This window comes from Bos grunniens, chromosome 6 (genome assembly GCF_055505025.1).
Source record: "Bos grunniens cultivar Pamir isolate PY7600 chromosome 6, Bosgru_T2T1.0, whole genome shotgun sequence".
In the NCBI taxonomy this organism is placed as follows: Eukaryota; Metazoa; Chordata; class Mammalia; order Artiodactyla; family Bovidae; genus Bos; species Bos grunniens.
The window spans coordinates 24685774-24709897 of record NC_141170.1 but is presented as its reverse complement, the minus strand read 5'-3'; the positions used below and the strand labels follow the sequence as shown (position 1 = coordinate 24709897).

At 42.0% G+C, this 24124-nt stretch overlaps 1 protein-coding gene across 2 annotated transcripts in view; it reads left to right on the top strand.

Moving 5' to 3' along the window:
• The window catches only part of FRAS1 (Fraser extracellular matrix complex subunit 1), a 534425-nt gene that overhangs the window by 223182 nt on the left and 287119 nt on the right, over positions 1 to 24124 (top strand). For both annotated transcript variants that reach the window (XR_015165261.1, XM_086405184.1), the window contains exons 7-14: positions 6552 to 6635; positions 8281 to 8382; positions 8888 to 9079; positions 13969 to 14058; positions 15976 to 16011; positions 17310 to 17457; positions 19186 to 19329; positions 20796 to 20930. Coding sequence is in view for 1 of the 2 variants with exons in the window: in XM_086405184.1 (XP_086261310.1) it covers positions 6552 to 6635; positions 8281 to 8382; positions 8888 to 9079; positions 13969 to 14058; positions 15976 to 16011; positions 17310 to 17457; positions 19186 to 19329; positions 20796 to 20930 (931 nt within the window). In the remaining variant the exon portion in view is untranslated. The remainder of the gene's footprint in view (positions 1 to 6551; positions 6636 to 8280; positions 8383 to 8887; positions 9080 to 13968; positions 14059 to 15975; positions 16012 to 17309; positions 17458 to 19185; positions 19330 to 20795; positions 20931 to 24124) is intronic.

Sequence of the window (24124 nt, the reverse complement as noted above, 5' to 3'; positions counted from 1 at the left end):
GTTTTCACTTTTGTGTCTTTGCTCTGCATTATGGGGAGAGCTTCTTGAGTTTGTGTTTCCTGCCTCCATATTGATTTTAATTTGATGATTTCTTTAATTTTCTTTTAATTCTTCCTTCTTTCTCCTGTCATAGGTTCTTCTAATTTTTTAAAATTCCAATGCTTTCTCTTTCTATATTGTTTTTTGCTTCTTTAATAAAGACTGTATTTTCTTCTGCCTTACTCAAGTTGCAAAATGGTTTTAAAATATTTTATTTGAGATCTCGCAGTATGTAGGTTCAGAAATCTGCCCTTTCTGTGAATCTTCAGAGTATTATTACTCTTTGCTTGCGCCTTAGGATTTCCCCCCAAGTTCCATTCTTTCTATTTGCTCAGCCTTAGAGAAATCTGTTCATACTCAGTGCTTCAAAGCTGCAAAGGTAAGCAGCATGCCCTTGGCTAATACCCGCTTCTTGGGTTCACTGTTGTTGTTCAGTCACTAGGTGATGTCTGACACTTTGCAACCCCATGAACTGCAGTCCAGCAGGCTTCCCTGTCCTTGACAATATCCCGGAGTTTGCTCAAACTCATATCCATTGAGTCAGTGATGCCCTCCAACCATCTCATCCTCCATCACCCCCATCTCCTCCTGCCTTTAATCTTTCCCAGCATCGTGGTCTTTTCCAATGAGTCAGCTCTTCACATCAGGTGGTTAATGTATTGGAGTTTCAGCTTCAGCATCAGTCCTTCCAATTAGTATTCAGCATTGGTTTCCTTTAGGATTGACTGGTTTGATCTCCTTGCAGTCCAAGGAACTCTCAAGCACCTTCTCCAGAGCATCAATTCTTTGGCGTTCAGCCTTCTTTATGGTCCAACTCTCACATCCATACGTGACTACTGGAAAAACCATTCTTTTGACTGTGCAGACCTTGGTTGGCCAGGTGAAGTCTCTGCTTTTTAATATTGCTGTCTAGCGACTTCACTTTCACTTTTCACTGTCATGCATTGGAGAAAGAAATGGCAACCCACTCCAGCGTTCTTGCCTGGAGAATCCCAGGGATGGGGGAGCCTGGTGGGCTGCCGTCTATGGGGTCGCACAGAGTCGGACATGACTAAAGTGACACAGCAGCAGGTTTGTCACAGCTTTTCCCCCAAGGAGCAAGTGTCTTTTAATTGTGTGGCTGAAGTCACTGTCCTCAGTGATTTTGGAGCCCAAGAAAATAAAAGTCTAAGTGCTAAGAAAGGTGTGTGTTTCCTTGACCAAGGGTCTGGCCAGTTTTAACTTAATGTTGCTCTACTTTACTGAGATCAGATTTTTTGCTGTCTCTACTGCCCAATTTTCTTAAATTTTGAATTCATGAAACGTAAAACTCTAATCTCTAGTTTGCAAGAGTTCTCACCATGTTTCTTGGTGACTATGTGCTTTACATTTGGGGTGTCCTCGTCCCCATTTTTTATCACTTCCTCTACCTCCCCCAATGCATGTATTTCCCATTCATTTTGTTATCTTTCTTTTTGTTTCCTTTTTTACATGATGGGCTCTGATTAGATGTAGAAAGGGAGGTGAAGGCTACAGTGGGCACTCTGATGGCTTCAGGTACTAGTGGCCACAGACTGTGGGGATGAGCCATGTTATGTTTGGCACTAAGAGTCAGAGAGTTCAGAGGAAGTGATGATTCTCATTTCTATTTGGTTAACAAAGCAAAGAAAGGCCACCAAAATTCTAATGGTCCGTGCAACCCCTCTTGGCACTAGCAGGAGGTTGTCTGATCTCCTTTTTGATGGTACAGTTTTCATCTCATTTTTATATTTTCAGAGGTATCATAGGAGAAGATACTTTGTGATGAACTATTAGCCATAATATACTATAAAGTTTATCATAGTATTTTAATTTAAGGAATATGGTAAACCATAATTAAATACAGTTGACCCTTAAACAGCATGGTTTGAACATATGCAGATGTTGTCAATAGTAGATAGTACAATACCCTATGACCTATAGCTGGTTGAATCCATGGATGCGGAACCACAGATGCAGAGGAAACATGGATACCTAGGACTGACTAAAAATTACATTCCGATTTTCAATTGCATGATGGGTCAGTTCCCCTTACCTCCATTGGTTCAAGGGTCAACTGTATATCCTTAATGGTGGCCCTATCCCAAATTATAATGACATTAATCATACATATTTTTTTTTGTACTGAACTCCTGTGATTACTAAGGGTACTGTGTTAGACTTAGAGTTGGCAAATTTTTCCTGTAAAGAGCCAGATAGTGAATGTTTTCAGCTTTGTGTTCCATGTAGTTGGAACAACTACTCAACTCTGCCATCACAGCACAGAAACATCCACAGGTAATATGTACATGAGTGTAGGTGGCTGTGCTCTGGTCAAAGCTTATGGAAATTGGTGGTGGGCTGGATTTGGTCATATGTCTGTAGTGTGCTGGTCCCTGTATAGTCTATAGGTTTGGAAAGGCAAATCCATGAGTTGGAAGTAATGGAATTCCAGCTGTGAAAGTGTGTTAGTTGCATAGTTTTGTCTGACTCTTCGTGACCCCATGGACTGCAGTCCACTAGACTCCTCTGTCCGTGGGATTCTCCAGGCAAGAGTACTGGAGTGGGCTGCTGTTCCTTTCTCAAGAGGATCTTCATGTCCCAGGAATTGAACCCCAGTCTCCTGCACTGCAGGCAGATTCTTTACCATCTGAGCCACCAGGGATGAAAACAATGCCAGCTGAGCTACTTAAAATCCTAAAAGATGATGCTGTTAAAGTGATGCAGTCCGTATGTCAGCAGATTTGGAAAACTCAGCAGTGGTCACAGGACTGGAAAAGATCAGTTTTCATTCCAGTTCCAAAGAAGAGCAATGATAGAATGTTCAAAGTACATACGATTGCACTCATTTCACATGCTAGCAAGGTAATACTAAAAATCCTTCAAGCTAGACTTCAGAAGTATATGAACCGAAAACATTCAGATGTACAAGCTGTATTTAGAAAAGACAGAAGAACCAGAGATCAAATTATCAACATCTGTTGGAAGATAGAGAAGGCAAGGGAATTCCAGAAAAAGCATCTATTTCTGCTGCATTAACTGCGCTAAAGCCTTTGACTGTGTGGAAAGCAAACTGTGGAATACCAGACAGTATTCCACTTAAAGTGATGGGGATACCAGACCACCTTACCTGTCTCCTGAGAAACCTGTATGCAGGACAAGAAGCAACAGTTAAACCGTATGTGGAACAATGGACAGGTTCCAAATTAGAAACGAGTACATCAAAGCTGTATACTGTAACCCTGCTTATTTAACTTATATGCAGCGTTCAGTTCAGTTCAGTTCACTCAGTTGTGTCCGACTCTTTGCGACCCCATGAATCACAGTTACTGAAGAATGAATATGACGTCAGCTAAAACTTTATTTTTACTTCCTTGCTGAAATTTTATTAAACTCAAGAGCTGAGGTCAAGGAATGCTCAATTATTTCAATCCATGTCGAATTTTCACATACTCTATGAAACATCAATTGTCATATTTTTTATAGATTCATCCAGTAATAAAAGTAACCTAGTACAGAGAAAACAGTTGTCATTTTAATTCCAGTGATTCAGGTGTTTAAAATTAATCCCTAATAGAGAGTAATGCATTAATCTAGCTGATCATATGTAATTGGATTAAAATAACCACAGGCATGACTGGAAGTTTCCATGAAAAATTAAGGTTATTTGACAACCTCCACTACCCTCACCTTCCCCCAAGTACCCTGGCCTTATTTTCTTGCAGAGTGAATTCCATATGGATTATGATAGTGGAAGTGAGAAACAGATTCAAGGGATTAGCTCTGATAGAGTGCCTGATGAACTATGGATGGAGGTTTGTGAGATTGTACAGGAGGCAGTGATCAAGACCATCCCCATGAAAAAGAAATGCAAAAAGGCAAAATGGTTGTCTGAGGAGGCCTTACAAATAGCTGAGAAAAGAAGAGAAGTGAAAAGCAAAGGAGAAAAGGAAAGATATACCCATTTGAATGCAGAGTTCCAAAGAATTGCAAGGAGAGATAAGAAAGCCTACCTCAGCGATCAATGAGAAAGGTCTCATCACTTCATGGCAAATAGATGGGGAAACAATGGAAACAGTGAAAGACTTTATTTTCTTGGGCTCCAAAATCATTGCAGATGGTGACTGCCGCCATGAAATTAAAAGACACTTGCTCCTTGGAAGAAAAGCTATGACCCACCTAGACAGCATATTAAAAAGCAGAGATATTACTTTGCTGACAAAGGTCCGTCTAGTCAAAGCTGTGGGTTTTTCCAGTAGTCATGCATGGATGTGAGAGTTGGACTATAAAGAAATTTGAGTGCTGAATTGATGCTTTTGAACTATGGTGTTGGAGAAGACTCTTGAGAATCCCTTGAATGGCAAGGAGATCAAACCAGTCAATCCTAAAGGAAACCAGTCCTGAATATTCATTGGGAGGACTGACGCTGAAGCCGAAACTCCAATACTTTGGCCATGTGATGTGAAGAACTAACTCATTTTAAAAGACCCTGATGCTGGGAAAGATTGAAGGTGGGAGGAGAATGGGATGACAGAGGATAAGATGATTGGATGGCATCACCAATTCAATGGACATGAGTCTGAGTAAACTCCAGGAGTTGGTGATGGACAGGGAAGCTTGGTGTGCTACAGTCCATGGGTCGAAAAGAGTTGTACGTGACAGAGTGACTGAACTGAACTGAATGATTATGCAATCTCATTTTCTGCTTTTTGTGAGAAGAAGTGCAGATAACTGTTTAGGAGGTATCTTCTGTATAAATTCTACCACTTCTTTGTAATTGAAACTTGGTTTATTCTAATCTTTCTTCTTTTGGCTTTAATTTGCCTTCCTTTCTTCCATTTTAAAAGCTGTAGTGATGTCAAAATGAGAAGCTGATTCTTTGTCTTCTCATCATTGTGAAAATTCTTTTTAGGGCAGCAGAGACAAAGGGTCTGATATTCTGGGGGTGGGTGCGCTAGAGCTGAGACTGTAGGAATAAGGAGGTGGGGTGTCCCTTGGGCATTTAATGCTTGTCACCCATATTTCTCTGCACTGCCATATTCCTATTAATAGATATCTCAGGGTGTGACTGATTTTTTTTTTCATGTTAAAGTGAATAAAATGAAAATGTTTGTCACTCATTTGTGTCCGACTCTTGGGGACCCGCTTGATTATAACTCACCAGGCTCCTCTGTCCGTGAAATTCTCTAGGCAAGAGGACTGGTGTGGATAGCCATTCCCTTCTCCAGGGAATCTTCCCAACCCACACATTAAACCTGGGTCTCCTGCATTGCAGGCAGATTCTGTACCATCTGAGTCCCCAAGGTACTTAAGGGCATGATAGGTTTTTTTCATGTTAAGGACTCCCTCATGCATACAGTTGAATGTGTGGATTCACATAAAGTTCCAGAAGAACAGGGAGATAGTTGATCAAGGGAAGGATCCCCTCACTTTGAGATTAGTGCTAACTCAGTGGGAGTGTAAATGTTCTGAAGTGTTGAAATGGCTGATATTCTGAAGTCCTCTCTGCCAATCATTTACCATTACTGGTCACCTTGGACAAGGTGTCTCTGTGACCTTGGGTAAGTTCCACAGCCTTTCTGGTTTTCACTTTGCTTGTTTTAAAAGGGGAATAAGAGTCCCTATTTCACAGGTTCACATAAAGTACCTAGAACAGTACTTGGCAAACAAAACCTACTCTTCTTTTTATTATTATTATTTAAAGTTGGGATATAGTTGCTTTACAGTGTTGTGTTGGTTTCTGCTGCCCAGTGAAGTGAATGAACTAAATATATATATATATATATATATATATATATGTATATGTATATTCCCTCGGAGAAGGCAATGGCACCCCACTCCAGTACCCTTGCCTGGAAAATCCCGTGGACAGAGGAGCCTGGTAGGCTGCAGTCCATGGGGTCACTAAGAGTTGGACACAACTGAGCAACTTCACTTTCACTTTTCACTTTCATGCACTGGAGAAGGAAATGGCAACCCACTCCAGTGTTCTTGCCTGGAGAATCCCAGGGACGGGGGAGCCTGGTGGGCTGCCGTCTATGGGGTCACACAGAGTCGGACACGACTGAAGCGACTTAGCAGCAGCAGCATGTATATTCCCTCTTTCTTGGACATCCCCCCATCCCCCTCACATCCTACCCATCTAGGTCACTACTGGGCATAATTCAAAAAGACACATGCACCTCAGTATTCACTGCAGCACTGTTTACAATAGCCAGGACTTGGAAGCAACCTAGATGTCCAAGGAAGTACTATTCTTATTGCTATTAGCTGTGCTTTTATTTGTTCTTAGAAGTAGCTGAGAGTTGAGGAATGTGCAAACTTCTCAAGTTACACTGCCCTGAGAAGTGCTAATTCTTATCAAAGCACCAGGTGACTAATAAATACTAAAGGAGAGGAAATTGCTATTTCTGGCTGCTTTGAGGCACATGTTTGAGTTGGCTGTGAGTGGAGTTTTCCTACTGTTGTGGATTTTATTAATATCGCCTTCTGATGGACTCTTTTTGGGGTGTTAGGATGAAACCGTCATCCGAGTCCCTGGAAAGTGCTGTCCACAGTGCTCTTCGCTGTCGTGCTCTGCTGCTGGCCAAGTGTACGAGGTAAGCTTTGATGTGCCCCTCGTAGGTGTTGTGACACGCGTTCTTACACACCTGCTCACTGCCTTGCTAACCATCATTCCTTCCCCGCCCTCATCTGACTCTGTGCCAGCATTAGTAACTCAGTACATAAACGGCTTTTTTCTTCTCTTCATGGAAAGCCTTTCTGAAAAAATTAAATCGGAGAGGATTAGAAATATAAAAGAATGTGCTGGCAAGCAGCACCTGGTTCATGAACCATGGTGAACTCTCTGTTCACACGTCTTGAAGGGAAAAAGGAGTACAATTGGTTACTGTCAGTGGACACTTAACCTGGAGCCTCTGGGAATATCTGTCTGGGTTGGACTTTATGCACTGATATTCAAAGACAGTGTCTCCTGACTTACAGTGATGTTGGGAGCAATGTGGGGTGGGAGGACAGAGAGGGAAGGGCAAGGGGTCTGATGGTGGTGGAGCCTGCAAGCTTGAAAGTGCTATTGGGACAGTGTAGGTGACTACCCGGCACAGAGTAGGTACCAAACGAAAGTGACTTCAACAAATTGAGTGAATGAATGTTCTGTCTTGGGAGTGCCCAGCTGAACCAAAAGAAGGTTACATTATTCTAAAGCAAAGAATCTATCAAAAATAAACCCAACTACTTCCCTTGCTTACCAGTCATTCTGAGGAAAAGTAAATAGAAATTGTGATTTTTGACTCTCAGCAGAGAATCTGGAAGAGTATTAGGGGATGAATGACATAAATTCTAGATGGGTCCCTTGAAGGCTAGATGAAAACAACTCATGGGGAAATGATTTTTCTATATACTAGATCTCTGCTGTCTAATACAGTAGACACATACATGCTGGATTATTTCCTCCTGGAAGGAAGAGCCTCTACATCTGTTACGGTGTTTCAGGCTGCCAGCAACAGAAATGCTCCTCTAAATGTAGCTAAGATGAAACACTTATGACCTCACATAGCAGGAAGCCCAGAGGTGGGGAAGTCGCAGGGTTGGTCAGGTCTCCGTGATGTTGTCTTTTGATCTTTGCAGTCTCCCGTCCTCAGAATGTTGGCATTTGCTTTCTGGCTTGTCCCCTCATGTTCCAGCCGTTGTATCTTCCACGGCTTCAGGCAGCTCGTCCTCACCCACTCATTACTTAAGCCTGATGGAAGAAAGGGGTGGGCTTTTCTTCTTCTATGGGGTGAGGAGTGTCCTTTCCTCAACCTCTAGCATTCTTCCCCTGCGGTCCCCTTGGTGGGGGACTAAGTCTGTGGGCTGGCTGCAAGGGAAGCTGGAAACGTGAGTATGTGGCCATGAGAACTGGGTCTCTCAGCAAAGAGCTAAAGAAAAACCATCTATTAGCCAGCAACACTGACTTCCTATGACGCTCAGTGTTCCCAGGCCTCTGTGTACCTAGCATAAAGCAGGCAGGCCCTCAAGGCGTCTGCAGAATGAATCTAGTTGAATAAGAATGAATCCAAAGTTCTCATTGGACATTTCCTGACTTTTTTTCTTAGAGCCTCTTGCTGTGTGAATGTTATCATTTCTCAGGATTACATTCAGTGTGACTCAATTGAAAACTAATAAAAAGTTGTGTGTCTTATGTGCCTCAGGTTTCTATTTGCTACATGTGACATTTGATTTTCTATTTTTTCCCCCTTTCTTCAGCATGGAGAGCAGTGGCAAGAAAATGCCTGCACCACGTGTACATGTGACCAGGGTCAGGTCAGGTGTCACAAACAGCCCTGCCCTCCATTAAGATGCGAAAAGGTATTTGGGAGTGTGCAGCTTGATTCTCCAACTTTTATCGAGGTCATTTTCGAAATGCTTTTCTTAGTCCATTGTGTCCCTTGAAGAAAGACAGTGTTATGATGCTCAGATTATGAGATAGAGGTAGGAAGCACCTGCCTCCCAGGAAGGAGGTGGGGGTGGAGGGGAACCTGCCTCCATTTGGGGAGGTGGGGTAAGGGAAAGTGAAAGTGCTACTTGCTCAGTCATGTCTGACTTTTTGCGACCTCATGAACTGTAGCCCATAAGGCTCCTCTGTCCATGGAATTCTCCAGGCAAGAATGGAGTGGGTTGCCATTTCCTTCTCCAGGCGATCTTCCCTGCAGGGATCAAACCTGGATATCCCACATTGCAGGCAGATTCTTTCCCATCTGAGCCACCAGGAAATAGTGTACAAACTTGGTGTTTTGTGTCCTTCCCTTTTGCTCCGATGCTTTGGTGCCCTCATGACCACTGCCCTTCCCCTCCCTTCTCTCTGCTTCCTCAGGGTCAGAGACGGGCTCGGCTTCCGGGGCAATGCTGCGAGGACTGTGTGTCTCCTGCTGGAAGCTGCTCGCACAGAGGGCTCGTGCGATACCAGGATGATATGTGGAAGGGCTCGGCCTGTGAGTTCTGCGTGTGCAACCGTGGCCAAGTGACCTGCCAGACTGCAGAGTGTGCCAAAGTGGAGTGTGCCCAGGTAAGGAGCAAAGGCATCTCTGTTTGGACTTGAAACCCTCTCTGCAGTATGATCGGTGGTCCCCCACCTGTTCCCTCCCGTCCCTTCCCAGCAGAGGGGACAGCCAGGTTTGATGGCTCAATTTCAAGTTGTCTCCTAGCACGGAGCTTCTGTAGTGTAAACGTTACTTTCTGTTCAGATTGGCTTGGAACAGCTAGCCCGGAGCTGTTAGCTCTTGGTGCAGCTGGTTAGATGGGAAGCCCTGAGCCAGAGACATGGACACAGAAAGGGATGACGTGGACAGGAGCCTAACAGTCAGCACAGCTGGGCCTCGTCGTTGATGGCTGCCCAGCTCAGTCTGGTTCTGAAGCAGAGTCCGCAGGTGCTCTGAGGGTCCAGCTTCTATCACAGGCCCCACTGGCAGCTTTTAGTGGTGAGCCGGCACCTGGAGGCTCTTCCTGTGAATCAGGAAAGAAAATGAAATGTGTCTATGTTTTTGTTTTAAAAAGGCAGGAAGGGAGACCCCATAAATAATTAACTCTGTTGACCTCCACATTCTGCCGTCTGCAGAATTTCTAGAATCTTTTAACAAAGTAGCCTGTGTTTGGACTGTAGATATATATGGTAGGGAAATTGCTTTTTTTATTTTCCCTTTGAACTCAATTTTGACCCGCTGCAAAACAAATTGCTTTCAAAGCTGTCTCCCTCTCCCTGGCTGCTCCCATCCGCCCCACCAGTTTCCCGCGGGGTTGTAAACTTGAGTGGATGAGGGGAGCTAGGAAGATCTGAAGCACAGGGTGTCTGTGAAGGCATTTTTCTTTCTTGTTCTCCCCCACGTCTCAGCTGCTCTTGACATGGCTCCTGGGGAGGAACAGCCTATCAAACAGGGCTGTCAGCGACAGAGCTCTTTTTCATGTTGCCTCCTACTTCAGTGTCTCAGCAGAGCTGAGACACATTTAGGTAAAGAGGGCCTTGCCTTTCGCAGATTTATTTCCCTCCACATGCCTTTTCATCTCTCTTCTTCATGTCAGGGGAATCAGATTGGTTGGATGAAGATGAGAAAAACCCTGGTCAGGGCCCTCTTCTGTTTCCCTCTCTCTCTCTCGGGCCAAGACTGGGCTTCCTGGCCTTGGCAGTCTGCCCAGAGGATGCTGGGATATTTCCAAGGTTTTAATTTGTCTGATATCCCAGGGTTTGTGGAAAATCAGGGAGAGGTGATCCTTGTAGGGTGGGTCCCTTAACCACCTAGTTTCAGTCAGATCTATAGCAAGAGTCTCACTCAAAGGAAATAATCTGTTGCGCCCTCTCCCCCCAGTGTTAATGCATTTGCGAGTGCCTGCCAGTCTCCATGGCTCCTGCTGTGGTGGCATAAGCCAGGCCCTCTCCTCTGTTCTTAGGGAGGTGGGGAGCAGCCGCTGAAGCCAGGGGAATGGGTCTCAGTGTTCTGCAGGTCACCCCATGGCACTGTCTCACCTGCCTCTCATTCTCCGCCCAGGCCCACTTGTCTTCTCTTTATGAATTGAGTTCTAATGCCTTTGGCCTATATCTCCAGATCTTTAATCAATTAGCACATATTGTTTGAAGACCCTGGATTCTATGAATGTACTACCAGATGAGAAATTTTAACCAAGACTAAACTGTGCAAAAAAATATCCCTCAGCCTTCTTTCTATGCCATACTTCTGTAAATAGCTACGCTTAATGACCTTGTGCAAAAGTCACTTAAGTGTCTTTCCTGGTGGCTCAGATGGTAAAGAATCTGCCTGCAATGCAGGAGACATGGGTTCGATCCCTGGGTCAGGAAGGTCCCCTGGAAAAGGGAATGGCAACCCACTCCAGTATTCTTGCCTGGAGAACTTGATAGAGATTGCCTGACGGGCTACAGTTCATGGGATCGCAAAGAATCGGACACGACTGAGTGACTAACACTTTCACTTTCTCAATGACCTTGTGAAAGCCTGGGATACTCACTTTTGAACTTCTGTGTTGCTTGGAGATAACAGGATGAATAAGATACATTTTAATCTCAAGAGTTCCCAGGCTTTTTGAGGGAAATAGGATACATACATAGGAATTATAATATGCAATGACACCAATGATTAGGAATTAACATGAATAAAATACATTAGGAGCACCTGGAGAAAATGATGACATTTGCCAAGGCGAGCAGTAAAAGTACGCTATTGGTATTTTTACTCAATTCTACCCCACTTTCTGCCTGTTCTAAGATATATCAAGGTCATTTGATTTCTAATCTTCATACCAAAGGTAGAATAAGTCTGTGTCTCTATCCACAAAGGTGCAGAAAAGTAAACTTCTAGAGAAAGAGGCAAAATTGTGCAGCATCACCATTGTAATAATTATTGCATTGTTATCAACAGCAATATTATGATAGCATTGAAATAGCAGGGTTTTTTTTGTTGAAAAAGGAGCAAGTGGCATGACCTTTGTCATTGATGTATAAAACTAAATCCCTAAACACTGAAATATAAGTAAATCAGCAGTAGAATAGCGTAACAGGATTATTTCCATGTTTCTATATTTAGTATTATCTTTGAGCATGAATTCAAATGAAGAAGTCAATTTGCCATTTTTTTTTAAAGACCTCACATTCATATATGAGAGATAAAATGGTAAGGGAATAAAAGTTTCTAGCAAAAGACATGGAAGAAGGTAGTCATGCCATGAGGTGCTTTTCCCTTCTCCAGCAGAGGAAAATTCCCTCAAAAGAATGTTTTCTCTTCCAGTGAGCAGGTTGGTGGAATGACAAAGTCTCTATCTGGTGGATGGATACTGGTGTGATTCAATGGTGAGGGGTTAGCAGATTCCATCTGGCCTATGCAGCAGAATCCTCTTAAAAAGAAGAGTTAGTTTTGTTTCACAAAGTAATTTTTCTCAAAGCCGAAGTCTGATGCTAATTGGAGCAAGCTCCTCATCGCAGTGAACTGATGCAGTTTGGGGCATCCAGATGTCTATAAATAGCAAATCTATTTAGAACTTCCTGCCTCACGGAAACTGCATCCTTACTCACCAGGAGCAGGGCTAGTGGTTATTTTCAGGAGCTTTTGAAGACTCAGAAAAGCTACCTTCTTTGCCTTATCGGAGTGATGCAGGCTCCATTTTCAGTTTTGTGTGTCTGTATTGTAGTAGGCACTCAAGACGGAGAAGGCAATGGCACCACTCCAGTACTCTTGCTGGAAAATCCCATGGACAGAGGAGCCTGGTGGGCTGCAGTCCATGGGGTCGCTGAGTCGGACACGACTGAGCAACTTCACTTTCACTTTTCACTTTCATGCACTGGAGAAGGAAATGGCAACCCACTCCAGTGTTCTTGCCTAGAGAATCCCAGGGACAGAGGAGCCTGGTGGGCTGCCGTCTATGGGGTCGCGCAGAGTCGGACATGACTGAAGCGACTCAGCAGCAGCAGCAGGCAGTCAATAATGTCTCATGCACTTCAACTTTAATAGAAGTACGCATACTCTGTCTTGTTTCAAAACATTGTTTTAAGTGACTTAGATTACATGTTTATAAACCCCTTTATATGCTTGGAAAGCAAATGTCTGTGTGTTTGTGGGTTAGGCTTTCACTACCAACTGATCTGTCACGTTTCTGCAAAACAATTTATATGTAAATACGTCTGCTCCCTGTAGCACCCTCTGACTGGCATGAAATTTTGAGGAATGGTGATCTATCTAACCCCTTCCTTTTTGAAATAACTTTTTAGATATTATAAAAATTATGGTCATTCATATATTTTTGTGTTTCTTTTTAAAGTGATAGTTTCATTAAAATAATACATATTCACTTAGAAAATTGAAGGCTCAAGAGAAGTAAAAAAGAGACTTTAAAATCCATTCGTGATGCTACAATTGAAAGACAACCAAAGCTTTTCTTTCATATTTTTATTTAGTGCACAGTGTTTTTAAACATAAATACTGTGATTATTCTGTTTATGCAATTTTATATTATTCAGTTTTTACCTAAACATGGTTTTTACACTTCAAATGTAATATAGATCACAAATTAAATAATGTCTTCATGTAAAGAAACATCATCATTTTTTAAAAAGTAGATACATCTTTAGAAAGTGGGAAGTGTTTTAAAGAATACTTTTTAGCCTACAGATACTATATGCATATGAAAAGTTGTAAATAAAGCTTGTCTTTTTAATAGCAGATTTCCTGGGAGGTAGGACTTATGTTTAATGAAATTGTGTTTTCTAAGTTATAGAATTCAGAATTATTTTTATAGTAAGCATTTATTATTTTATAATAAAAAATTTGAAATGATTGATTTTGATAAGTTAAAAGTGATAAAATGATGGCTTTGAAAGTTTAATATCTGCCTTCCTAGTGTGGCATTTCTTTCCTTCTTTCCTTTAATTTTTAAAATAGTGATTATGTGAATTGGATAACAGTTTCAGAATATTGAATAGAAATTAGTTTTCTGCTGTTTAATTTATGTCTGAGACTTCATCTGTGCATATAGGGATGTGCCTGATTTTGTATTCAAGGGAAAATGTTGGTGTGATTTGAGCACTGTTAATGAAGTCAAATCACAAGTTCAAACCTTGAACATAAATTTAAGGTCCTTTTCTGAAACTCATAACTTTCCATGACTACAAGATTACTTGTGGCCTTTCTTCTTCATGGGAGTTCCTGGTCATGGGTAGGAAATCATACACAAAGATCATCAGAACTGGAAAGAAAAAAACACTTCTGGAAGATGAGCTGTACTGACTAGGCTTTTCATAGGGATATAGCACAGGGGAGATGCAATAAGTCATAAGCCAAAGCAGAGGGGTGTGTTATGGCTTTTCATTCTACTTAGGGAATTCAGCCACTTCGCAATTTAGTGCTGCTACCTGGAGATGTTAATTTGATGTGTATTTCTGCAACCTTTATTCTGCAGGGTGAAGAATTAATTCACTTAGAGGGAAAATGCTGTCCTGAATGCATTTCAAGGAATGGTTATTGTGTTTACGAAGAAAATGCAGAATTTGTGAGTATCGGGCTAATAACTGAAGACTAATAAAAATGAATCTTTGGAAATTAGTTTAATAAGGGGGCATTACCTTCTCATTTCTTTTACCCATTCACTTGTTTAACAAACATGATTGCACAATTGTGCGAGGTTCTGGAGATACAGAAGCCCACACCGCAGACAGAGCCCCTGCTCTCAGGAGCTTTTGTTTCCCAGTGGGCATGTAGACAACAAACACACGTGCTGGGTGGTGACGGGCACCACTTTGAAAATAAAACAGCTGGGGAGTAACTGAGGGGAGAGAGGTGTCTTTTACATCAGATGATGGGGGCAGGCCTCTCATGAAGAGAAATTTGAGCAAAACCTGAAAGAAGATGCTGAGGGAGTGAGCCAGGGATATGTTGGAGGGGGATACATACCAGGAAGAGGAATCAGCAAAGGAAAAAACAGTGAAGCAGAAGTGTGCTTGGCAGGTCCAGGAAACAGCTAGAAAGTGAGTTTGGCTGGAACCAAGGGAATGAGGGGGAAAGGCTCTGAGTTGAGGTGCAGGAGGTAGCCTGGACCCCAGTTTCACCCGGAACCAGATGGGAGCTGCTGGACAGTCCTGAGCAGAGCAGGGCTGTGAGGGGCTTACTTGTGAGAGAGTCACATTGGCCACCATATGGGCAAGTGACAAAGGAGGTGAGACGGATACTGGGTGGTTCGGTTAGAAGGTTTTGCAGTAGTCTGGAGGACAGTGGTGGTGGTTTGGTCTAGGGAGTCAGTGATATAAAGCGATCAGGCTCTAGGTTTATCCTGCAGGTAGAGCTGAAAGGATTTTGATGTGTTGGATGTAGAGCAAAACTATTAGTTAAGGTTTTATTTATCCCTAAGTCTGTACTTGTTTTTTCTTCTATACCCCCAGGGAAACATATTTATCTTAATCTCTTCAAATTTGCTCTATCTTTATAGCTCTTACTTTCCATGTGGGGTTCTTGGAATGTTGATAAATTCAATGTGTTCTTAAAAGCACATCTGTTAATCACAGATACAACTGCTTCACTGACCAATCAAAGTGGGATTATCAGTATTAGGATTAGGTGCTCTGACTGGTGAACTGATTCCTACACCCTTTTCTCTTATGATCTGGGTAAATTGCACCTGTCAACTTGCCAATGTTTTGTATAAGCTGGGGATGCTGTGTGGTGCAGGGTTAAAACATGCAAGCTCTAAATTCAAACCCCGATTTTGCCATATACTGACAATGACCTTGGGCAAGTTACTTAATCCTCAGCTATAGAGATAAAAATAGTACTTATCTCATGGGTCTATTGAGATGATACATATAAAGTCAGAACAATACCTGGCATATAAAGAAGCTTAAGATTATTATTATTATCATCATGCTGGTGGTATTGTTTGCTTCATATTGATACTTCACAATTTAGTTACTTTGTTTCCTAAGAATTTAGGAGATTAAAGATTCCCTATAAATATTGAAGTTGTGTTTTCTCTCTATATCACAGTCTTAATTTTCCTGTCCATTTTTGGAGGTAAATAAAGCCCAGTAGAATTCAATAAAAGCAAGTTGTTTTAAATAAGCACCAATTCCCATGATGCTGCAGTACCATAGAAGTTTCAAGAATGTGCTCTTACAAGCTTAGGTCTCTTGCCTGCAAAGTCCTTCATTTTGAGGGGAATTGAAGCCAAATACTCCAGCACAAAGTGAGAATAAGAATTCAAAAATATTTCCTAGGCATATTGTCTTCACCTCATATTGGTATGCTTTTCTTGTTTTTGATATATATTTTATTTATGTTCATAAACAGTGACTGAAGTTGCTTGTTACTTAGGGAAAAATGGATATTTCCTATTGAAAAAAAAATGACTAGATCAGCCTAATGGTGTTTTTAGCAGTATAAAAATAAATATATTTCTGTTTTGCTTTGTTCCTAGATGTCCTCAAATGCAAGTAAAGTTAAACGTATTCCAGTAAGTATAAAGTTTTAGCTTGTAGATAAATATGTACAAAATTATTTTAAGCAATGATCTACATAAACTGTCCTGGGAAACCTTAATGCTCAGTATTTTTGTAGTCATATTTGATGGCACTATGGTCTGGGATTAAGAATTGTAAGGATAACAAAGACTGATTCGTTGAACTTTTGCTAAATACCGTCACATTAATTGTTCAGAATGCTTAACATCAACTGACTTAGTAAACATTTTATCAAAACTTTATTTTAAAGTATGCCCTTTTATTCTCTTTAACAATACCTCCTTCATGTCCCCAAACATTCTGGTAGGAACGTTTGTCTCTTTTCTATCTCCAGGGTGAATAGCACAGTGAGCAGAAAGGAATTGCTCTTTATAATTCACTTTGGACGCTCTGTCAAAGCACTAATGTTTATTATCATCATTTGCTTGGCTGAAAAGAATGTTTAGTGTGAGAAAGCCCATGGCACATCCATAGCCCACTAAATGTGGGTATGCGAGAGCTGTCACTGTAAGAATACATGACCTACTGTTGCTCTTACTATAGCAGCAATGAGGAAATTCAGCATTTTAATCTGCTTCCTACTGTTGTTATAAAGATTGTATTTAATGCACCTGCTAATCACCAGGTACACAGTAATCCCTTCTGGTGTTTCTGTTTTGTTTTGTTTTTGCTGAGATAGGTTGAGAAACAAGTGTTATATCCTTCTTGCATATTCTGGAAGCCCCAGAATGCTTTCACACTTTATCTTTCTGCCTCGGTTCTACTCTAAAATGAATCAATTATGAACAAAGAAGGGGAGACGCTATCCTTTTAAATTTATAACTCTTGTTGTTGTTCGGTCACTAAGTCATGTCCGACTCTTTGCAACCCCATGGACTGTAGCACGCCAGGCTCCTCTGGTTTCCATTGTCTCCCAGGGTTTGCTCAAATTCATGTTAACTGAGTCAGTGATGCTATCTATCTCATCCTCTGCTATCCCCTTCTCCTTTTGCCTTCAATCTCTCCCAGCATCAAGGTCTTTTCCAATAAGTTGGCTCTTCCCATCAGATGGCCAAAGGATTGGAGCTTCATCTTCAGCATCAGTCCTTGCAATGAATATTCAGGGTTGATTTCCTTTAGGACTGACTGGCTTGAACTTTTCTACTGATGTCCTATTTCAATTAGGTTTGGCATTGTACTAATCAGGAGCCTTCACTTTGACCCTTATGGAAATCATGCGTTCTCCACCAGCCACCTGGCTTCTGAATCTCTGCACTCTGATAACAACGTCCTTCTTTGCTGTTTCCTGCAGGAAGGAGAGAAGTGGGAGGATGGCCCTTGCAAGGTGTGTGAGTGCCGGGGGGCTCAGATAACTTGCTACGAGCCCTCTTGTCCTCCATGCCCGGTGGCCACACTAGCCCAGGCGGTAAAGGGACAGTGCTGTCCCGATTGCACATCAGGTGGGTCCGTGACCAATTTATGTCTGCTAAGCTGTCCTTAATGCCACACAGTTCAGAGAGATCTCCTCTCCTCCTGCCCCTTGCTTATTTTTCTCTACTCATTCACTTGGTTTGTTTGTTTCTTAATTTTTTCTAACAAATGATGCTAATTAATCTTGGCCCATGCATTTGCCAAACTCAGCTGATTATGAGTATGTGACCTCGCAGAAGTCATTGGTCCTCTCTGACTCTTCATGTTCTTGTTGATAAAACGGCCTTATCTTCCTTGCAAAATTATTGTGAAAATCAAATACAATAATGTTCAAAAACCTGTAAAGGCAAATATGGTTACTAGGACTGCTTCGTTGTCGAAGATCAAAGAAAAATTATTGCAAGTTTGTTATGGATGTTCATTTCTTTAAGATGAACTATTAAACAGATGGTTCCTTTTGGAGTTCTCAAACGGGTTTTTGAAGTTGAAGGACCCATTAATTTCTTCCAAAAGAAAATTTTATCTACTTGTTCTGCAACTCTGCCTTCAAATCACCTGGGGTTGAATTAGTTCCAGTTAATAATTGTTGGCAAGCCCTGGAGCTGCTCTGGCTGAGCAGTAATTTGCCTGAGAGCTCAGTCTGCCTTGGAGAAGTGGCATTTTCTTGCACTCATATTTCATAATTAATTGTTTTCATCTGTGAGTTGCAGTTTTTCATATTGGCGGTTGCATTTGTGGCACCCAACATATTTTGCCTGATCGGTGTTTCCATGAAGAGTTTATCATGGGAAAACCATGGCAATGTCAGGGTTTCGTTACTTTACCCTCACCAAAGTGACTCTTTGGGCTTTCTAAAACAAATATGTAGCGTATTATAATTTCCCAAACCTTGAAAATCAGGTCCTTGACAACGGTGAAACCTAAAAGTAGCCCTGTGCTGACAATTTACCACCAAGTTCAGTGATGATCCCAGTGATTGGTAATGAGGTTTGAAATCTTGGAGAAAAAGAAGAAAAAAATGACGTATTTTTTTTAAGAATATAATAACTGTTTTTCAGCAGTGTAGGTTTTATGTTTTAACCTTTATGCACATCAAAGGTTAGGAAAAACTTCTAGGAAATTATAAATCATTGAATCTGCTTAAATCATCTATCATGGAACTAGTCATTCCTGTTTCTAGAGGTATTCTAGGAGGAGACAGAAGCATGAAAAGGCCTAGTTTGGTAATGTTTTTAATGTTTTTACTTTGGGGACACAGTGATTGTATTTCAAACAAGGAGCAATTCATTGAAATCAATTTTGCTATTTGGAGTCCTTTTTCATTCCCAGAGTTTTCTCCATATTTTTTACAGATCCTCTATAACCCTTTTCATGCATAAAACCTATACTGTTGAAAAACAGTTATTTTCTTTAAAAAAAAAAATACAGCCACTTTTTTCTTCTTTTTCTCCAAGATTTCAAACCTCATTACCAGTCATTGGGATCATCACTGAACTTGGTGGTAAATTGTCTGCAAAGGGCTAGTTTGGTATTGTTTTTAATGTCTTCACTTTGGACACAGTGTTTTTCAGACAAGGAGCAATTCCTTGAAATCTTACATTGAAATCAGTTTTGCTATTTGGAGTCCTTTCTCATACACACTCAGAGTTTTCTCCATATGCTATACAGATCCATATACCCCATAAATCCCTTGTTAGAAGGAGGTAAGAGAAATTATATGGTCTTTACTGAGTTCTCTTCTTTGTCCTTGATCATAGTTCGTTGCCACCCAGACTGCTTGACCTGCTCTCAGTCTCCAGACCACTGTGACCTCTGCCAGGATCCCACCAAGTTGCTGAGGAATGGACAATGTGTGCACAGCTGTGGTCTTGGGTTTTACCAAGCTGGTGCTCTCTGTTTAGGTACGGCTCCAGGCAGACTACCCAGGGAGGGACTGAGGCTCACTGGTATCCTGGATGGGATCATGGTGCAGGAAATGCACAACTTCCAAAAGCCATGAGAAGAGGGTGATGTCATCCGTAGGCTCCTTGACCTCTCTACACCCATCTCACATTTGATGGGTGTTTCCACGCTTACCAGGAGGTATTAAGAGATGATGGGGCAGTCAGATGTTTACTAGGTAGTCATGGCTGGATTTCTCACTTTCAAGGATAGTCATCAGTTTATCCAAGATAGAACTTCAGAGGTAACATGACCTTCAAGAACACTTACTAGAACGTTATTGTTTTGCTAATGGGGAATCTGTGGACCAGAGAATGAGCTGGCTTGCTTAATATCACACAGATAATTGGTAACAGACCTTACCTCTTGTGGGTTACCAGAGGATCCAGAGGGGGTTCATGTGCGTTTCAGAATTCTTACAGTACGTGTGGGGCTTCCGAGTGGCACTATTGATAGAGAATCCGTCTGCAGGAGATGTGAGAGATGCAGGCTCGATCCCTGGTTCAGAAGGATCTCCTGGAGAAAGAAATAGCTACCCACTTCAATATCCTTGCCTGGAGAATCCATGGATAGAGGAGCCTGGCGGGCTACAGTCCGTAGGGTCACACAGAATCAGGCATGACTGAATCACATAATACATATGAAAGGGCGCTTTTACTGGGAGAATTTGGCTTGGTTGAGGCCAAATCATAGTTACTTTTTCTCCTATCTCTAACTCAGGGCGTTAATTATCCATTTTAGAATGTGTAGGTTTACACCCTGGCTGTGAGTATAACCTCTCTGCACCTCAGCATTCTTACCTGTAAAGTGGGGTGATTCCAGTATCTTCCTTAGGAGGCATTGTGAGGATTACATGTGTGAGTACACATCAAGTGCCTGGAATAGTGTCTAGGATGTTGTTAGATCTCGATAAAAGTCAACTGCTTTTATTATTTTTGTAGTTATTCACTTCTGCTTACTCTCTCTCCTGATTCATAATCTTCAACTTTCTTGGAAGTTATTTATATCTCTGAATAAGGGGTATTCTTGTAAATGATTGAGTGAGAAAGCTATTGGGGGCAAATGGATAAGAAAAGAGCAAGACCCTTGAGCCTAACTGCCTGGCTTCCAATGCCAGCTTCATGTGACCTTGATCTCGAGCAGGTTATTTTACCTCCATGAGCTTGCTCGTCATTTGTAACATTGGGATTGATACTCTATCTCACAGCCTTGTTGTGAAGATTAAATGCGTTTATATACGTAAAGCACTTCATGCATTGCCTGGCATGAAATATATGCTGTGTAAATGAAGGCAGGTAGAGTTGTTTTCCTGCCTTCCTGATTCTCTGTGTCTCCAGAATTGGGCTGTGTCGGGACTGGCACCAGGGCAGCGCACTTGAACTAATGAGAGGTTCCCTTTCTCTTTCTCCCACCCTTGTCGAGCCAGCCTGCCAGCCACAGTGCTCCACCTGCACCAGTGGGCTCGAGTGCTCGTCCTGCCAGCCTCCCCTGCTGATGCAGCAGGGCCAGTGTGTGTCTACCTGTGGGATCGGCTTCTACCAAGACCGCCACTCCTGTGCAGGTAAGCCCTGACCCGCCATGGTCAGGCAGGCCACCGAGAAAGCCACCCCCTGCCCCCAAACTACCTGGGGCCACCAGAGCTATAAGCAGCTTTTCAAGTAGGAGAAGAAATTCTGAATGTGATTCCTGATGGCATGAGAACAGTAGACGAGAGACCTGACAAACAGTGTTTTTATAATTTTATTAGTGCTTTAGTGATGTACGTTGTGATATGATTTCTAGAAGTCCTTTTGTGCATATCTGGGGGCCCTGGGACAATATCTGACGAGCATTATACTTTGACTCGGGCTTCCCAGTGGCTCAGATGGTAAAGAATCTGCCTGCAATGCAGGAGACCTGGGTCTGATAGCTGGGTCAGGAAGATCCCCTGGAAAAGGGAATGGCTACCCACTCCAGTATTCTTGGCTGGGAAATCCAATGGACAGAGGAGCCTGGTGGGGTACAGTCCTTGGGGTTGCAAAGAGTCGGACACAACTGAGCAACTCAACAATGACAAACAAAATACTTTGGCTCAGATTGTCATTTTAAAGGTGGGGCTGGTGCACTGGGACGACCCAGAGGGATGGTATGGGGAGGGAGGAGGGAGGAGGGTTCAGGATGGGGAACACATGTATACCTGTGGCAGATTCATTTTGATATATGGCAAAACCAATACAATATTGTAAAGTTAAATAAAATAAAATTAAAAAACAAAAGTTGTTAAGTCAGATTCCTTCATGGTATAAGAACACAGGACTTAAATGAAGAGGAACTATATTTATATATTTTTAAGCTTTACTTTCACTTAGGGAGAAACAGAAACAAGAAACTTGGACAAATAAAAGTAGGCTTTTAAGTGTGCTCCTACTTTAGTATCTGCCTACTTAGCATATGTATTAGTATTTATTACTTTAGTAGCCTTATTTGCCTATTTTTTGGTTTTTAAAATTTTATTTATTTTTTTTGTGGCTGTTTGGTCTTCATTGCTGCTCATGGGCTTTCTCTAGTTGCTATGAGCGGGGCCGCTCTTTAGTTGCGATGTGCCAGCTGGGCTTCTCATTGGAGTGACTTCTCTTGTTGCGGAGCCTGCACCCTAAAGGACTTGGTCTTCATTAGTTCTGGCGCATGGGTTTAGTTGCCCTGTGGCATGTGACATCTTCCTGGACCAGGGATTGAACCCATGTCTCTTGCGTTGGCAGGTGGATTCTTAACCACTGGACCACCAGAGGAGTCCTTGTTTATATTTTTAACTCTATATTTTTTTATTACAATCTAGTTGAAATTCTAGTATCTTAACCATCTCTGGAGGTGGGAATAGTCATAATATGATTTAATTTATTTTTTATACATGACTATTTTTTCAATAGTGATTATAATCATGGTTATAAGTAAAAGAGTAAATGTATAAAGAATTTTTTTAAATGCAGAAAGAGAGGGAGGTGTGATGGTGAGAACAAAGAAAAGGACAGAATCCTAAGTTTGTCTTTTGAAAGAGAGAGAGTCAGGTGTGCCCAGAACCTAAGGCAGGGTGTGCAGTGGCAGGAAAACCTGAGGAGGCAGATGGACCAGAGGGTGGGTCTTGGGTGTCATCCCAGAGAACTGTGATAGCTGCATTCTGCAGCTGAGCCAAAGGGCAGGGATGTTACAGGAATCAGGAGATAGGCCAGTCTGAGGATCAGCTAGTAGGCTCCTTTCTTTCATGTCCTTGGTTAGATTTTCAGAAAAGTCTGAGGGAAAATGGTAAAACAGAACCAGTGCTATCTAGGCTATCTAAGTAATAAAAGCAATTTACATGTCCACTTATGGATAAGCAGATAAACAAAATATAGCCTGTTTATGCAGTGGAATATTATTCAGCCTTAAAAAAGAAGAAAATCTTCCATATTAGACAGTATGGTTGAATTGGGGACATTGTACTAAATGAAATAAGCCAGTCACAGAAGGATGGATGCTCTATAATACCCCTTATTTGAGGTATATTGGTTTTCCTGATGACTCAGTGGTAAGTAAAGAACCCGCCTGCCACTGCAGGAGATCCAGGTTCCATCCCTGGGTCAGGATGATCCTCTGGAGAAGGAAATGGCAACCCACTGAAGTATTCCTGCCTGGGAAATCCCCATGGACAGAGGAGCCTGGTGGGCTACAGTCCATGGGGTCAAAAAAGAGTCGGACATGATTTTGGTGACTAAACAATGATGACATAGTGAAGTATCTAACTTAACAAAACTGACAGAAGCAGAGAGTAGAAGGGCGATTGCCATGGGCAAAAAAAAAAAAAAAAGATTCCTGCAGTTCAGCAAGTCTAAAATTTTGGTTGTGCAAGATGAATAAATTCTAGTGATCTGCTGGGAAAAAAAGAGAGTCAGCGCATGGTATTCTTTAGGTGTGCAGGCTGAATGAGCTCCAAGGCCAGGTGAAAGTCCCTCATGGAGGAGACTGCTGGCCGTCTCCACTCCTGGTCATGGTTATGGGCAGAATCCACAGGACTGTGGAAACCACCTTGAAAGGAAACTCTGGTACTGTGTGTGCCGTGTGGATGTGGGGATAGTGGGCCTGGAACCAGTCATATTCCAGAAAGGGAAGCATCCTGGCTTCTGAGTCTGACATGGGGGCTTTTTGAGATGTGGAAGAATTCTTTATTTCTGTATCCCCAACATCAAGGGCTGCACGAAGGGTTCAGATTTGTTTGACATTTGTTGAAAAAGTGTTTGAGTGATGAAGGAATGTCCTACCCCTTGGTGGCCCTTGAAGGACCAGCTTTTTGACAGCAGTGTCAGCCACAAAAGAGAAAAGAACTCTTAATGTTTATTGCAATCCCGGTCTATTTACTGGTTATTTTAGAAAAGGTTTAAAGTGGGTGCATATGAATGCTTTTTTAAGTGTCTAATGGTTCGGCAATTTAGGTAAACTGCTGAAATTTCAATTTGATGAAATTATTGAATGTATTCTTTATTCCTTTCTTCTATCCCATCAAAGAGACCTCCTGCTAACACTCTTGCAACAGATTTGCCTTTGAAAGGGAAGTAATTCCCCCTAGATTTTATTTCCCCCCCATACCTCCTCCACCCTGGCCAAATGTCCCACATACGTGTTTACGTTTTTCTTTTTTTGGCTACTTTCATTCCTCCCAAGCCCAGTGTTTTAATTGGTGTTGTTAATGTGGTTTCAGGGCACTTTGAAATGGGTAATGTTTCATTTGATTACTGGTTTACGTAG